This window comes from Poeciliopsis prolifica, unplaced genomic scaffold (assembly GCF_027474105.1).
Source record: "Poeciliopsis prolifica strain line A6 unplaced genomic scaffold, Auburn_PproV2 SCAFFOLD014, whole genome shotgun sequence".
Lineage (NCBI taxonomy): Eukaryota > Metazoa > Chordata > Actinopteri > Cyprinodontiformes > Poeciliidae > Poeciliopsis > Poeciliopsis prolifica.
The window spans coordinates 7,042,020-7,058,915 of record NW_026562389.1 but is presented as its reverse complement, the minus strand read 5'-3'; the positions used below and the strand labels follow the sequence as shown (position 1 = coordinate 7,058,915).

The following is a 16,896-nucleotide window of genomic DNA, read 5'->3' as shown; positions in this document are numbered from 1 at the left end:
ATGGTAAAGATAAATCTTTGACTATAAATATATTCTTCCCAAAACCCCTCAAGTGACAAAGCTTTAGCTTTGGTCTTGGGTTCAAACTCTGTGAAAAAAATCAAACTCTGTGAAAAAAATCTCCTTTTGTCATCCAATTACTAATCAATTAATCCTAAACAAAACCACAGATAAGCCTCGCACTGCATTGATGATAAATCAAGCAGAAAGCTCTAAGCTTTTCACATCTTGATGTTTGTTTTTTGATGCAGATGCAACCTTTGCTGAAAATTAATAAATATTCACTTAGGGAATGCTATGATTTTTATATTATTTTAGGCACTAAAATATTTAACTTCTCTTAAAAAAAAGAGTTTAATTATTTGTTAATTTGAATCTTTTAATATATCTCTAATATTCTACAAAAAAGAAAAAATCTACAGAAAGTGCCAATCCTTTTATCTGATTAATCGATTAATTATCAAAATAATTGTTAGTTGTAGCCCAATTTAAAAATCATATCTGAGTATGGACTGGACACAACAAAGAAAGTTGTCCTAATTTTTAAGACCTCTCTCTTACAAAAGCACAGATTGAAACAAGTTTGCAAGAAGTCCGAGCTGAATCACAAACTCCCTCAGCCAGCTTTAAAAACCTGTTGGGCGCCTTGGGACGCTCCCAACTCGGCTGCCAATTTGAGCTGACCTACAATACACAATCCCCTTCATGTCGGGGAAAGAAATCAATGGCAAATTTGACAAGTGGAGGAAGAGTTGGAGGCAGGCTTGAAGGAGGGAGTTTTCATTGCCCTGGGTGCTGTTAAGCCCTAATTAATGAAGCGTGGAGACAGGAAGGGGGCAGAAGGGGAGGCGGGTGGAGGCAGAAGGATGTGGGAGGAGTGTGTGTGTGTGGGGTCTGCTGACCTTGGGTTCCTCGGGGACAGGAGCATTTGTAGGTATTGATCAGGTCAATGCAGGTGCCCCCGTTCTGGCACGGTTGGGAGAAACACTCATTGATCTCCTCAGAACAGTTGGGCCCCAAGTATCCTGGCATGCACTGGGGGACAGAGAGAGGAAGAAGAGAGAGGCGAGTTTGATCAATGTCTTACATGAAACAAAGATGGGTTTTGTTTACTTTGCTGTTTTCTGTATTCATTCATTCCTGCCAAGGCCAACAGAGTCTCCTCTCCAGGGAAGAATAACACAACTCAGCCGTTTACTTGCTATAATTAAACTGGATGCTCTATTTGGAGGCAGCAAAAATTAGCAATAACATCAAAACCATACACAGTTAAAACTAGGGGTGCACCGATTGCAGTTTTCTGGATGATTGCCGATTACCGATCTTTAAAAAGCCTGACCTCTGATTCCGATTTTGGCCGATACCAATTTTTTTTGTCTGAAATGTTCCTCAATATAGGAAGAAACTGGCAACAACGGACTAACTATTGTTAAAAGTAAACATGCAGAAATGACCTGGTGGGCCGGTCCATCAGTCAAACCTCTTTCACTGGAGACAGAAGAGGACAGTAGGTGATTTTTAGAACTTTGCTGTGGTAAATAAAATCAGGGGATAAGATCGGCTGCACATGTAAAAATCGACCAATCACTGATCTCCTAAAACTAAAAATCTTAGTTAAAATTGAGCACCATTTTACAAAATTATATTCCACACCTACATGTGGTGTAGGTAGTCCGATAGACTACCTAATAGTCTGGTAGACTCCGTTTGACGGGGGGCAAAAGTTCTTACATTTTCAGCTGCTGTGGTTCAGTTTCACACTGCACTGGTCAAAAACCAATTCCCCCGCTACACCAAGACCCACAGAAGGAAAAACTCAGAAGAAGATGCTGAACACAATTTAATTCTTCACAAAATGTAAACAAAAGTGGAGTAGCGTCAGATTTTAGAGATTCTAAGATTTCTTTTTTGTCTTCTATAAAAAACCAGAAGCCATTTCTCCCTGTAGCACAAGACTCTTGCATTTGCTTTGCTTTATTCAATTTGCATAATCATGTGCATAAGCTGAGGCAAATCAGGAAGAAGCAACATCCGTGGCAACATCTGAACAGATCACCGGATGTTCGTGTTTGTTTTCAGGGTCCTCACCTTGCAGGAGTATCCACCCAGAAAGTCGGTGCAGGTGGCTCCGTTCTGGCAGGGGTTTGGCGTACACTCGTCCACCTGCTCCTCGCAGTAACTCCCAGTGTATCCCACCTGACAGCGACAGTAATGGCGGTTTCCCACATCCAGACACTGACCCGAGTTTTGACAGAGTTGGAAAACAGCAACTCCTGAGCAGAAAAGGTGAAATGGAGTTAAATTTAGCTTCCTTTCACAGAAACTGCTGAGGTTTTATCTCCCTCTGACCTCGTTGTTTGGCTGCAACCTCACAGGAAACACTCGGGACGTCGCAGTACAGGCCCGTCCAGCCGGTCTCACAATCGCAGCTATAGGTGGTTCCTCTCTGCCGGCAAGATCCTCCGTTTTTACAGGGAGATGTGTCACACCAATGAACCAAGTTCTGAAACACACAAAAAAGACAAACTCAGCTGAAAGACTCTTTAACATTTAGCTGAATAAAAGCATTCATTTTATCTCATTTTTGCACATTATACATGCTTTGATGATAGTAATTCCCCCTCATCCTACCTGACAGTTGAGTCCCGTGTAACCATGCGGACAGGTGCACTTGTATGTGCCGTAACTGTCTTGACATGTGCCGCCGTTCAGACAGGGTTTGGAGTCGCACTCGTTGATGTCGTGCTGACAGTAGCTGCCAGTGAAACCCGGCAGACATAAACAGGTGAAGGTGTTGATGCCGTCTACGCAAGTTCCTCCATTAAAACAGGAGCTGAGAAGGAAAAAGAACCAGAACTGGTTGAGAAGTAGCAAAGCAAATCAATAAACTATTAATCTGAGCTGCCAGGACTGAATCTGCACTTTTGTTCTTACCGCAGTGACCTACTTTATGTTTAAGGTTTTTGACAAAGTGAAAGAAAACAACATTTCTGACTTCTACTTGCAGGGCAGCTGCATTGAGTGCAGCTTTGTAACAAAACAAAATTTCACCACAGGGGGCAGCAGTGGACAAGAAAACCAGGATTACACTGCTGTAGAAAATGAACCTGTTCATCAGATAAATCAAAGTCAAAGCTGTGCAGTCTCAGTTTGGGGTGGCACTCTACCTCTCTGTGCAGTCAGGTGTGTTATTTTCACAGTGGATCCCACTGAATCCAGGCGGGCAGGTGCAGGTGTAGCTGTTCACACAGTCAGTGCAGTTGGCTCCATTCCTGCACGGATTGCTCTCGCATTCGTTGATGTCTTCCTCGCATTTCAGTCCCCGGAATCCCAGCAGGCAGGAACACAGGAAGCTGTTGACCTCGTCCTTACAAAGGCCTCCGTTGCTGCAGGGGTCTGAGGGAGGAATCGCTTGACTTAGAAAAGCGACTTTCAGGCTTAACTCTGTAAATATAACTTCAGAGTAACTCACTGGGCTTGCAGTCATCGATATCCGTCTCACAGTTGCGTCCGGTAAAGCCCGGTTTGCAGCCGCAGCGGTAGCTGCCCAAAGTGTTCTGGCATGTTGCTCCGTTACGACAAGGATTCGTCACGCATTCTTTGATGTCGACTTCACATGCTTGACCTTAAAGGGGCAAAAAAATAAAAACAGAAACATGTAAAATGCCAGAAATAAAACTGAAAATGTCATATCTCCTGTCTATTAATCAAATAGATCTAGAAGACTACATAAGAAATGCAGTGAATTAATTCATTTCAAGCTTTCAAAATCACAGAACGTATATGACAGAGCGAAGTCATCTTAGTGTTGTTTGATTTGTAATTTTAACATTTTTATAGCACTCAGAAACATCAGTTCTGGCGCTGACCACTGTATTTGATATTCATAGAGCTGAATGGCTGAAAAACCTATCATGATATTTAAGTTTCGTATCAGTTGATCTCAATAATTATTGGTTAGTTTTTTGTTTGAAGTAAAATACTGTCAAACTAATATCAACCTTTCCTGTTTAATCCATAGTTTTCACTCCACAGTGGCAAAACTCCTAAACTGCTGCCGTGCAAGTTACTTAATGGGCTGTTGCTAGGTAACCATGTTGCTAGGTAACCATGCGTAACTCAGCAGGTTATTGCCAGGTAACCAATCAGAGAGAGAGTCAGTTTATACTACCAACTTGGCTTCGCTTGCTGTGAGAGGTTAAGCAGCTAAAGTTTCCTGTGATCACATCTCCCAGAATGCTGTGCAGTTCTGAATCGGAGTTCAGTGAAATTATTGATATTTTACCAAACATATTTTCTACAGATTTTGACCACATGTCTATCACAACATATATTGTTATTAATTTATTGTCAAGTGCTAAATATACGTGTTAGAAATCCAAGAGAGAAAACATCAGGAACAATTTTTTACATCTAGAAACAACTTTTAATCTCCTAATTTTATGATTTTGCCTTAATTTGAATGTCTGTCAATACCTGTAAAGAAAATTCTTCTGATCTGATTCATCTTATTTTGATCATTCAGACTTTCAAAAAGCAATGAAAAAGCATTTTCAAGGTTTCCAGAACTGTGTAACTTCTCTGCAGGTCACTTAAGGACACTGTTGCATGCTGGGAGCTCACCTTGCCATCCTTCAGGACAGACACAGGAAAAGCTCAGGTAGTCCTCCGATTCCTGACATTTTCCTCCATGCTTACAGGGTTTGGAGCTGCAGGGAGCCATCAAGATCTCACAGTTTTCTCCTGTAAGACATGGAAACACATCCTTGAGTGAACTACATCGGATCTTTTAAAGTTCACTCCGTGATCTCATCCAGGGCTTGGAGATAACCCAAACCAAACGGACACAGAATCATCTTTCAATCAGTGCTGTCCCAGGATTTTCTCCAGGCTCTGTCGGTATCAGAGGCCTGGGGACGCACGCCTCTATCTGTTTCCACAAATGCTCGGCTCGTACGGGAAGCCAACTCTGACTTCCGGCCATTGTGAAGCCATTTGCTTTTCTGTGAGACAGGAAGCAGGCAAACAGGAAATGTGTCAAGCACCACGTTCCCACCCCAATGCCAGCAAGAGGCCTTTTATTATTTAAAATCCTGTGGAGGGATCCAAAAAATACACTGCAAATACAAGACAGACGGCCCCTTAGCCTTTCCAGCATTATCTGTTTGGTCAAAAAATAAGAGAGATTATATTAAAACATTTCCCAGATCTGTTTGGGGAGAAGCGTGACCCACAGAGGAATCCAAAGTTTGGCGTCTTTGAGGTCGGAGGAAGTCTTGTGACTGAACTTTACTCGACAGTTATTTCATTACCAGCATATTTTTCCTCTTTGGCAAATAACTTAAAGTATCCAAGGGGGTGGAAACTGCCCCCCTCAGTAAGGAAATTCCAGAATAACATGGTAACAGATTAATGTATTATTAAATAACTTCAATAATAACATCATACCGGTGTATGGCAGGACACAGTTGCACTTGTACCCGGCGACGTCGTCGATGCAGGTTCCCTGGTTCAGGCAGGGGTTGGAGGCGCATTCATTGATGTTTGTCTGGCAGTTTGGTCCTGAGGTCAGAGAAGACAATAAATCACCTCAACACTCTTTAAAGTTCAGACGAAAGTCACCGGTCTGAGCACATAAACAGATACCGACCCGTGAAACCCATCTGACAGGTGCAAACGTAACCGCTGGTCATATCCTTGCAGGTCCCTCCGTTCATACAAGGGTTGGACTCGCACTCGTTGTTGTTGATGTCGCAGTTTTTGCCGCTCCAGCCAGAGTTACACAGGCATTTATAGCTAACAAGAAGACAGCGGGAGGCTCAGTCAAAGTCTGCTGAAAAACTTTGGCTGAACATGAATATTAGCACTGTTCACTGCAAAAACACTTGTGTTTGATCAGGTTTGTAGTGCAAACATCTTAGTACACTTGAAATAAGAAAAACAAACTTACAAGTAACTTTTCCGCAAGACAAGTCACTTGTCTCGCTTGTTTTAACTAAATAACTCCTTAATATTGATGACAAAGCACTACTTCCATTCGCAAATAAGACATTTTTTCCATGTTACAAGTGAAACAATCTGCCAAAGGAACAAGTACTTTTTATTATTATTAAGGAGTTATTGACTTAAAACAAACTCCTCTAGCTTAGAATAGATTTATAAGCTGTACAATGAAATGACTAGTACAGGGCATTTATAAACAGTCAAAACAGATAAAACTAGAAAATAAATCAAAAGATTTCTCTTTGTCTGAATCTATGCTCCTGCTCTGTCACCCAGATGGCAGCATTTTGGAGAAAGGTTACTTCTAAATTACTTTTGTCTTATTTCAAGTAAACACAAAAGTTGCACAGAAAACTAGACAAAAATCCTTGGTCAAATTTTGTGATTTTGCAGCGTTGATGAGCGTCCTACCCGTTAATTTTGTCCTCGCAGTGACCGTGGATGCAAGGGTTACTGAGACACTCATTGACTTGGGAGAAGCAGGTGGGATCCTGGTAGCCGTCCGGACAAACGCAGGTGAAACCGTTGACTTCATCGATGCAGGTGCCACCGTTGTGGCAGGGATTGATGGCACACTCGTCGATGTTGATGTTACACATCATACCTGAAGTCAAAAGGAAACTGTAGTCAAAACAACACTACATACGCCCAGAAATACCGATGCAAGGGTTTTTATGTGAAAGAAGGACACAAAATAACATATAACTGTTAAAGAGTTATTTGAAAAATAATCTGAGAGAAGGGTGGAGAGTTTGTATATATTAAGCCACGTTTATTTTGACTTCAGTGCAAATTTGTAAACAGCACAGCCATTAAGTTATTAGAAACACGGAGAAAACCATAATAAATCTCATTTGCAATCAGCCACAAAAAAACGGTTGTAAGAGTTTTCTCATCAAATGAGACCAAAACAAAACTTTGAGGATTGCAAAATCTGTGCTCAGACTTTAAAGTCTGATTGGATGTACATGGATGATGTGCATCCAATCTGATGAAGATTGACCTGTTTTATAACCAAAAAATGTGCAACGAATTCAATCTGTAAATGTGCAAAATTAGTGAAAACATGGTATTGATTCAACGAGTAAACCTGTCGTTTCCATTTAATATTGTTGAAAAGCGGGCTTTTTTAAAAATGCTGCAAACATTTCGCCACCCAGTATGAAGTATGCAAACTGTTTTCTCTTCTCAGAAGTTTTTATATACATAAAAATAAACCTTAAAACATTATCCAAGAGAGAAAGAATGGCACTTCAAATGAGTTTGGAAAAACTAGTATTATGGACTTCAGGCAACATCAGTGTTTTGTGAGTTAATGCATCTATTAGTTGCGATTTTTTTCCATCATGTAATCTTTACTGTTATAAATATTTTCCCACTCATACTCAACAAGTGTTTAACCCTGAAAGAAAATAAACAAGATGGCCGTTTATGTGACCTTTCTGGTCACATATCTGAGAATCCACAACAGCAGCCAGTGAAGTCACACACAGGGCCTCCGCACAATGCTGCTAACACTGCACTGCAATGATTGTATCAATTTTCAGAAGCATAAGAGATCCGAAGTCCGCCTTTGTCGGCCACTTGAAGCGTTGACGCCATTCAGGGCGGTGCCACGCATAACATAAAAGCAGACCATTGAGCTTTAAAGCACGGAGCAGCTTCCAAGCTTTTAAAAGCTCAACTTTCAGGAATCTTTCAGGGAATCTTTTCTCCTGCACAAATCCCCGGCGACTCTGTGTGCTAGTATGTGTGTGTGTCTTTTCTTTGTGGTGGGGCGGGCAGCTAGCATGTCCTAACAGCAGCAGGTTGGGGACAGGGTGGAGCTGCAAAGCGACACTGGAGAAACCTCAGAGGAGCGTGCGCTCACTCGCCATCTGTCACCCCCACTTTCTGCCACAATCAAGCTCCTCTGCCCGTTCTTTCAACTCTCCATTCCTGTACCTAAAACCGCTGCTTTACTCACATACCTTCATCTACACGTGAAAAAAGAAAACAAAAAACAGAAACAGAGGATCTGAGGAAATGTAATTCGACTATAAACAATTATGGCGAGCAAAGGTAACTGAACAATGCTGAATCTCCTCATGACTGCAAATCAGGCATAATGACATAAAACAAAAGAAATTTTAAGTTATTCATCAGACACAAACTTAAGACTTTTTAAGGATACATTTTCTGCATGTTGCCCAAACCTTGACAACCTGCAGTTGGGTCTGTGCTGTACATTTCTGCCTTTGAGGACAAACCCATGCAAGGGCTGCACACGTCAGAAGTTTTTAACTCTCATTAAATCAACCATTTTCTTGTAATAAAAAATTCAGGTGAAATTGCATCTTCCAGCTTACTTTTAACATATTTATTTTCCTTACCAGTGTAGCCAGGTTCACAAACACACTGATAGCCATTGATTTTGTCAATGCAGGTCCCGTAGTCACAGAGATTCCCTTTGCAGTCATCAATGTTGACTTCACAATTGACACCTGTGGAGAACATTCTCTTTTAAGCTCTGATTGAATGATTTACTTGTCCTTTTCTGTCTGTTTTTGTTTTAAAGTGTAGGCCAGTGCCCACCTGTGGTTCCCTTGGGGCAGCTGCAGATGTAGGCGTTCTCTCGGTCCAGGCAGGTGCCTCCATTCCGGCACGGCTGGCTCAGACACTCGTTAATGTTGGTCTCACACAGCCTGCCGGTGAACCCGGGGTTGCAGCTGCAGCTGAATGAAGCCAGGCCGTCGATGCAGGAGCCGTAGTGGCATGGGTTCGAGTAACACTCGTTGATGTCCGTCTCACAGTGCCTCCCAGTGTAACCTGAAGGAAACAGATGCTGCCTTTTGAACTGGTGAATTCAACTTTAGATGTATTTCTGACATCAGGGTATCTGCAGATTTCAGCAAGTCAAATTTAAGACTTTTTAATACCCCTTTTAAATGCCATCTTGAATAAAATTTTACATCAAAACACTTTAAATATAGAGAATGACTGGGGGATCTTTCTGAATTACAATCAAGCTTCTGAGGTTTGGTTGCGACTCTTGGCAGCGGATTTGAGTTTCTCAGACATATCGCCAGGCTGACACGTTTTTTTGCATCTAGCCTCGAATGGGTTGACAACAGAATTGAGCCAGTGGAGAAAAACGAATGTTCTCCGGCTGTTTGGCAATAAATTTGCACTAAAAATGGAAAAAAGCTATCCAGCTAAAAAGGGCATATTAGCAGCTAGTTAGCTGTAGCCTCAACCATGCAACTCAAACTTTTGTCTAACATATAAAGTCCCTCAAGAACAGAAAGCTACATATATAAGATTAAATAGACATGAAACTTAAGACCTGTGACTCACATACATAAGGAAAACTTACATTTTTAATTTAAGACCTTTTAAGTCCTTAATTTTAGTCACACAGATTTAAGACTTCTTAAGGATGCATGGTCACCATGAAAAGCTTTCGGTTTAAGCTTGTTTACCTTCGGTGCACTCGCAAGTGTACTTATTGGGCCCGTTCGTGCACTTGGCGCCATTTTTGCATGGCGTACTGGCACATTCATCGATGTCTATCTGGCAAAGATTCCCAGTAAAGCCTGAAAACAAAAGAAAAAAAAAAACAAAACAAGAGGCTGTTATTGTGTTTGTGAAGAAATGTCTGTATGTGTGTGCAAACATGGCTAATTTGTTCAAAACCAGATCGACAAATAATCCTGGATTCATCCTAAAGAGCTCTCAACTCATTACAAAATCTGCATATTAATGAGTAACTGTGCAACACTACAACCGCTCCTTTATCCTTCGCTTTTTCTTTCAGCAAAGCTAAAAACAGGGAGAGGCAAGAGCTGGGGCACAAGTTCGGTTAAAAGTGGGGGGGGGGAAAGGGAGGGAAGAACGGAGGGAAGAATGAAAGTTGTAAGGCCTCCTGACTAAAGTCTGAGAAACAAAGGAGGGCCTGTCTGCTCAACACAGCGACAAACTGAGCGCGTTGCCTTCTTTGTCTCCCAAAACTTTTCCATCACAATGTGAATTCTCCTGTCTTAGTCGCACCCCCTCCCTGCTGCTCCCTCCTCTCCCCGCCCACCTCCGAAAAGAGCCAGCTTGACCTCTGACACCAAACTTTTCAAACTCCTCGTTCATTCAGAATCTAGCAGCAGGCTTCCTTTTTTTTCCTGGAGTTATTGTCGTCTCAGATATTCCCGTCTCCCCTTAGTCCTGGTTTGAGGATGTTGTCTGATGAAGAGATATTCTGTTCGGTTCCCTCCTCTGAACCACAAGATCACAGAAACCAACAGGTGCGATAAGATAATCCTGAGAGGAAGTATTTGTGTGGTGGATACCGAGCTGATTACTCCCTGTAGTCGCTGTTGTTTGGGTTTTTTTTTAAAGCTGCAAGCAGACAGTGAACTTATATGCATGAAGTGGAATTAAGCCTTTCAAACATTAAAAATACAGAGGAATTTTGCAACATAAAATCTTGAATTTGATTGCAAACTTTTTAAAAGGTGTTTTCAATCGAACTTTAAAAAGAGCTCAGGAGATTTTTGTCATCTAATTTGTAAATAAATATATTACAATAAATATAAACTTTAGCTTCTATTTCTTCTTTTAGGTTGCAGGATGTGAAAAGTGAGAAATAAAGTTAAGAAAAACCCAAAATATATGTCTTGACAAAGTAAAAAACAAATTTTGATTAGAAATTTCCAAAGCATTTACATCAAGTGCTATCATTTCTGTTCTCTGATATTTTTAATAAAGCGGATGAAAAACCTAAACAACAAGAGACATAAAAATTAATTTGGCTAAAGCGCTAAATTATATTATATTTTTGTTTCCTGTTGTTTATGTCTATAAAGTTAAACAGTATAGTAAGTCTGGTTACTTTGCAATGACAAGGAAGATTTACATCAAAAATAAGAGAAAGCAAAGTACTCTTCCTGGTGAAACATTGACTTGAAATTTAAGACCTATATCACAACCGAAATGGAAATTGCAAATATTTTACTGTTGTGATGTCAAGGTTTGCTACAGAGAATAAATGCAGTTTACACTGAAAGCTAGCTAGCTGCCAGCAAGGTTATGCTAGCAACTAGTTAGGAGAAGCGATTAAACTGTCCTGACCCCAACATTTAAGATACTTTAAGGGCAACTTACTTTTTTCTGATTAATTTAAGACATTGTAAGGCTTTAATTGTAGATAAATAATTTAAGAGTTTTTAAAGATGCACTGACACCTAATAATATCACATTTTTGGGGGGTTTGATCACGAGCTGAAACTAGTTTAGAAAAAATTTAGCCAATTTCTCACCAATAAATAAGTGCATCACTGAATTTATATCAGTAGATATTAAAGTAACAAATATGTGATGAATAAAATGGATAATATTAGTACTTAAATTAATGAAAGAGCTTAAGTTGAGACATTCCCTGCTTGTAGAATCAAATGTAAAGTTTTTTCAACAGCGCCCCCTATGTTGATTTGTCTAAAACAACAAAGGCTTCAAGAATGAAAAATCCACTGCTGGATTTTTCTTTTTTTTATTTTTATTTTACACACAAAAGGTGGTGCAGCCATGCACAGAAACACACAAGCTCTGCAGAGGGATTTATCCCGAGACATTTCAATGACTCTCAGCGGGGTTTCCATGGCTATTTCATGTACAGGAATGAAAAGGGGGACCTCGCCTCGGGCCTCGCAACAGGGACAAATTTACATCTCAAGCAGGGCGGTTAAAATCCCTCCCCCTTGTTGCACCCCGTCTGCTTCAGCATAACGGTCTGTGCATCCCAACACACACACACACACACACGCACGCATGCACACCTATAGAAAAACACTTTCACCACCGATGTTTGAGCTGCTTCCTTGCATAACCCTCACTCAGCGCTGAACATGTTTTTTTTTTAGGTGTTAAGCTCTTCTGTTGGCTCTTTTCTTTTAAATCAAAAGCTTTCTTGTTGGGATGTTTTTTTTCTGTCATTCCCTTTTCATTTCTTTTTCTCCCATTAGGAGGAATCCTGCTCCTCTGACTTTGATCCACCCAATTTTGCAATGTTCCTCTTTGAAAAAAGAGGGGGCGGGAAATCACTTCTACCTCGACGATCCCAACGAAAGAATTGGAAGTAAAAACACCGTCTTTTTTCTCACTCTATTTTACCTTGAATGAACATGCTGCATTCTTTCATTTCTGAACAAACTGAAAAAACAAGAGTATTTTGGTTTAGATTCTAGTGCAAATGTCCGACATAAGACAAAACTAACAAAAACGTAACTTTTTTGCAAGATATAAGAGCTAGTTTGAAGTGAATAATCATTCAATATTGATAAAAAAGTACTAGTTCCACTGGCAGGTTATTTTGTTTGATTAAATAGTACTGATTCATCAACATTAAGGAATTATGTACTCAAAACAAGCTCATATATCCTTCAGAAAAGTTACTTGTAAGCTAGTTTTGTCTTATTTCAAGTGCACTAAGACATTTTCTGTATAAAATATATTGTGTTTTTGCAGTGTAACTCTTTAGGGCTCTTTAGAAGAGCCCAAACCAGCCGTACTGATCATCGGCAGAACCCAATGAACCACAGATCTGAGTATTTTCTCAATCATTAGTCTTGACGAAAGGAATAAGAAACTTGTTTAAAAAAGTTCACACTTCCTCGAGCCTCTCCCTATAGATTTTTCTAACCTCTCCTCCTCAACTGCATCGTCTTGCTCGGCTGCCCGGGCCTGCGTAAGCCTGCCTCAGGGCTGGGATTAGTGCCCGTCCGGAGAGGTGTTTGTGTGTGTTTGTGTTTGAGAGCGGAAGAGAGGGAGCAGGGAAGAAACACGACGAGAGAGAAAAACAGACGGAGAAAGGGAAAGAGAGAGATCAACCTCTGTGCCCCCTGGCCTTACGCCCTCCTTCCTCCCAACTCCTCCCCCTCTGTGGTGCTACGGCAGCCTCACCTGTGGGGCACTGGCAGACGAAAGCGTTGATCTTGTCAATGCACTTGCCGTTGTTGAGGCAGGGGCTGTTGGCGCACTCGTTCGTATCGATCTCGCAGAACTCTCCATCGTAGCCTGGCCAATTAGCAAGCGAGGAGCAGGAGGGAGAAATCCAAAGAGAGAAGCATGACGCCAAATGCAGCAATTTTCTATTTAAATAAGCATTCATTACAAAAATCCTAGTAGAAATACGGAAAGAGATAAGATAAACTTACACAAAAGCTTATAATAATAAACACATGGAACTATTTGTGTTTGTTAATATTAAAAATGTTGCACAAAAAGCAACTGGAAACATTTGCTTGTCTTTCCTGATCTATTTATATCATATTGAACCAATTAACAAAAATGAAGATATACAGCTCTGGGAAAAATTAAGAGACCACTTAAAGTTTATCTTATTTAACTTTTCAGAGGTATATGTTTGAGTAAAATTAACATTGTTTTTTTTTTATTCTACTAACTACGGACATGTCTAAAATTCCAAGCAAAATGTTTTTTTTATTTTCAGAATTTTATTTTCAAAATAACAAAAAGATGCAGTGCTTTCAGACCTCAAATAATGCAAAGGAAACAAGTTCATATTCATTTAGAAACAACAATACTAATGTTTTAACTCAGGAAGAGTTCAGAAATCAGTATTTGGTAGAATAACCAGAAGTGTTTCAATAGGCAGTGGGCTCTGGTCTCTGCATAAGTATGTAGTAATCATTTAATGATCCTAAAGTTTATTTAATTGCTTGTCAAATTATACTGAGGCAAACTATTGCTACACAGCAATCTCTTTTATTTCAAAATGCAAGAAAAAAATTGTGTTTCTTCGCCATATGGCGGAATATGAATAAAGTTTTGCCCACATTTGTAAAGGAAACATAGCCAGAGTGTTGATTCTCCAAATTTGAGACTCTTACACAAGAGAAATAAAACAATAATATTTTGGATTGTGCAAAAGCAGCTACGTATTTCATGTCAAATGAATGTTGAAAACTAAAATCAAAAGCAGTATCCATGGAGGTTACTTAGGCTAAAAAAAATAGATTTTTGGCTTTCAGAGAACAAATTAGTTCTTCTATTCATTATTTATGTTTGTTAAATATATGTTTATTTATTTTATGTGTCATTTGATACTTCTTTGCATTTGATTAATATGATTAATGAAAAAGTTACAATCATTCTTGTAAAGTTTGGATTGGCAAATCAGATTTCTAATGTCACTTCTCACCTGGCATGCAGATGCATTGGAAGTCTCCTATTTGGTCCAGGCAGGTGGCTTCATTCTTACACGGGTTGGACTTGCACTCGTTGATGTCCAGCTCGCAGCGCGTTCCCATGTACCCCCGCTGGCACTTACACTGGAACGAGCCCTTGGTGTTTATGCACTTCCCAGCGTGCTCACACGGGTTGGAACCTGCTGAAACACATCCGTGCTTTCATTTCGCTTCCTTTAGGTGATTGCTAACAAGCAGCAATTTCATGGTAAAGCCAGCGCAATGTCTTTGAGATTACATCATTTTGGTGGTTTAACGTTAAAAAAAACAAAAAAAAAACTAAAATCATTAGTGTGATTACAGGAATAATACCCTGGAGGATGTCATTTGCTGCAATTTGGGGTACCATTACACCCATAATAACAGGAGAGCCTGAGTTGTATGTGGTTGGTAACTCTGGTGTTGTTACTGGGAAATAAATGGCTTTGGAGTTGGTTTTTACCCAAAGAGCATTCGTCTATGTCCTGATCACAGGAAGGACCGATGTATCCCGAAGGGCAGGTACAAATATGATTTCCTGTGACGGGGTTGGTGTCGCAGTTGGAGTCCTTTTTACATGGGTTACTGATGCAGGCATCCTTCAGCTGGCACAGCAGACCTGCAGCAGCGTCAACAGGAAGAATATTAATGATTTCCATTCGCTTTCCAAACAAACATCAATCAACCAAACTGGAGGTTGTTGTGAGAGTCTCCTGATGCCAACAAAAGCAAAACACTTTCAGAGAGGGCAAAAAGTCAACAATTAAATATATCACGTTAAACACATGAATTATCAAGATCAATAGAAAATACATTGCACAGAATAATTTAATTGAACTCCAATCCAGAACCGTACAGCATTCTGGGGGATGTAGTCACTGAACCTCTCACAGTGATCTAAGCATTGGTGGCATCAACTATCTCACATGCCCTTTAGTTACCTAGCAACAAGCTGCACAGCAGTCGTTTATGTTTCACCACTGAGCCTCATAACCGCATAAAAATAAAAAACAACAACAACATGGAGTGAAGACTGTGGATAACCAGGAAAAGTAATTCTATTACTACCAGTTTGGAACTAATCAATAGTTGTTGATATCAACTGATATATAATGTTTCAGCTTTATCGTCCAGCCCTATTTTAACTCATTTTAATTTGATCATCTCTAGTTTAAAGTCTAAAGCATTTATACCCATCAGACCAAAAATAGATGATTCTATTTTCTTTATTTTTTGGAATGAGTTGTGTATTTATGCTGTCCTTTCAGGACTGATTGGCCACATAATAGACAGAATGTGGTAAAACAGCTTACAACAACTGGCATTCAGTCGTTTCGGTCAGGTGTTTGAAAGTTTTTTAGGATTCACAGAAAGAGATCAATGACTTCTTTCTTTGCTTATTTGGACGCTGAGTGACCAGTTTTTCACTGAACATGCATTTGTCTCTGGAACTGATCTGATCTTTGTAGGTTTTGTGACCTTAAAGATCATTCCTTTTTTCTAACAGGAACGCAATATTTTCAAGAAAAAAAAGTCTGATTTTAAAATCTTATTGTTTAAGTTGTATACCAGCTGTTTCCTGGTCTGACCATTGCCTTCCTACACAATTCCACAAAATTCTCATCTCCCTTCACAGCACAGTTCAGGTTTTCTCCCACAGAGTTGGATTTCCTCAGAAAGAATTTCTACTGGGCCAATCAGCAAACAGAAGAAGTTGTGAACGAATTGTAATCTGCCTGTAATTTTAGCAATGGCAGCAGAGGAAGAAAACAAAGCCGTTTGTGGGTCATGCTTCCAAATATTAAGTTAACATTAACAGCCATCTGGAACTTCTCTCTTCACAGTTTACAGCACAGGCAGTTTCCGGTAAGCTTCACAGCGTCAAATTGGAAAATTACATATGTCATGGGCAAAAATTAGCGATTGGGTAAAATTTTAAACTTTGAGTCCACGCCTCCAGCAAACCATTTCTCAATCTTCTATAACACACTTCAAACTGCACAAGAAAGCACATCCAAAATAACATGGGAGCTGGAGAGTTGTCCCATAAACCAAACCAACACACCTGTGCGGCCATGGGGACATTCGCAGTAGAAAGAAGCCACGCGGTCATGGCAGGTGGATCCCTGGAAGCACGCCGCGCTGGCGCAGTCGTCAATATTCTCGCTGCAGTCGTCGCCGGTCCAGCCGTTCACACATACGCACTGGTAGCTGCCGTATGTGTTGTGGCATGTGCCGCCATTCAGGCAAGCGTTAGGCATGAGCTGGCACTCATCGACATCGTCCAGGCAGAGTTGGCCTGTGGGGAAACAAAAAGGAGTTGTTTCTTTCTTCGATGGATGGATTCTTAAGTAATTTAACTTTCTGTGTCAGGTTGTTCTACAAACCTGTAAATTCTGGTTTACACTGGCAGTTGTAGGTGTTGACTCCGTCCACACATGTGCCCCCATTCTGGCACTCGTGACCCGGACAGTCATCAATGTTATGGTTGCAGTTCTTCCCTGAAAATCCTGAAACCAACAAGAGAAATGTTGCTCTCTTACCCACTGCAAACCTCAAAAATGCAGTTTCTCATTCTCCTGATGTGAAACTGCAGTGACACTTTTGTTCAGTTAAATGTGGTCAACTGTCTTTTCCTTCCCGAGAACGAAGGCAGCTGTGCCTTCGTTCTCGGGAAGCG

The 16,896-nt window shown here is 40.4% G+C and overlaps 1 protein-coding gene across 2 annotated transcripts in view; it reads right to left on the bottom strand.

The window, feature by feature from the left end:
- Positions 1-16,896, bottom strand: part of LOC129365701 (neurogenic locus notch homolog protein 1-like) — a 48,428-nt gene that overhangs the window by 14,119 nt on the left and 17,413 nt on the right. Inside the window, exons 5-22 of one of the 2 annotated variants that reach the window (XM_055039074.1) lie at positions 16,604-16,726; positions 16,282-16,515; positions 14,680-14,835; positions 14,192-14,380; positions 12,931-13,044; positions 9,465-9,578; positions 8,578-8,811; positions 8,376-8,486; positions 6,415-6,607; positions 5,651-5,796; positions 5,449-5,562; positions 4,624-4,743; positions 3,473-3,625; positions 3,168-3,396; positions 2,632-2,833; positions 2,350-2,503; positions 2,089-2,273; positions 903-1,035 (exon numbers count right to left, since the gene is read on the bottom strand). In XM_055039074.1, the coding sequence (XP_054895049.1) occupies positions 903-1,035; positions 2,089-2,273; positions 2,350-2,503; positions 2,632-2,833; positions 3,168-3,396; positions 3,473-3,625; positions 4,624-4,743; positions 5,449-5,562; positions 5,651-5,796; positions 6,415-6,607; positions 8,376-8,486; positions 8,578-8,811; positions 9,465-9,578; positions 12,931-13,044; positions 14,192-14,380; positions 14,680-14,835; positions 16,282-16,515; positions 16,604-16,726 (2,904 nt within the window). The remainder of the gene's footprint in view (positions 1-902; positions 1,036-2,088; positions 2,274-2,349; positions 2,504-2,631; positions 2,834-3,167; positions 3,397-3,472; positions 3,626-4,623; positions 4,744-5,448; positions 5,563-5,650; positions 5,797-6,414; positions 6,608-8,375; positions 8,487-8,577; positions 8,812-9,464; positions 9,579-12,930; positions 13,045-14,191; positions 14,381-14,679; positions 14,836-16,281; positions 16,516-16,603; positions 16,727-16,896) is intronic. The other variant, XM_055039075.1, reaches the window with a different exon arrangement.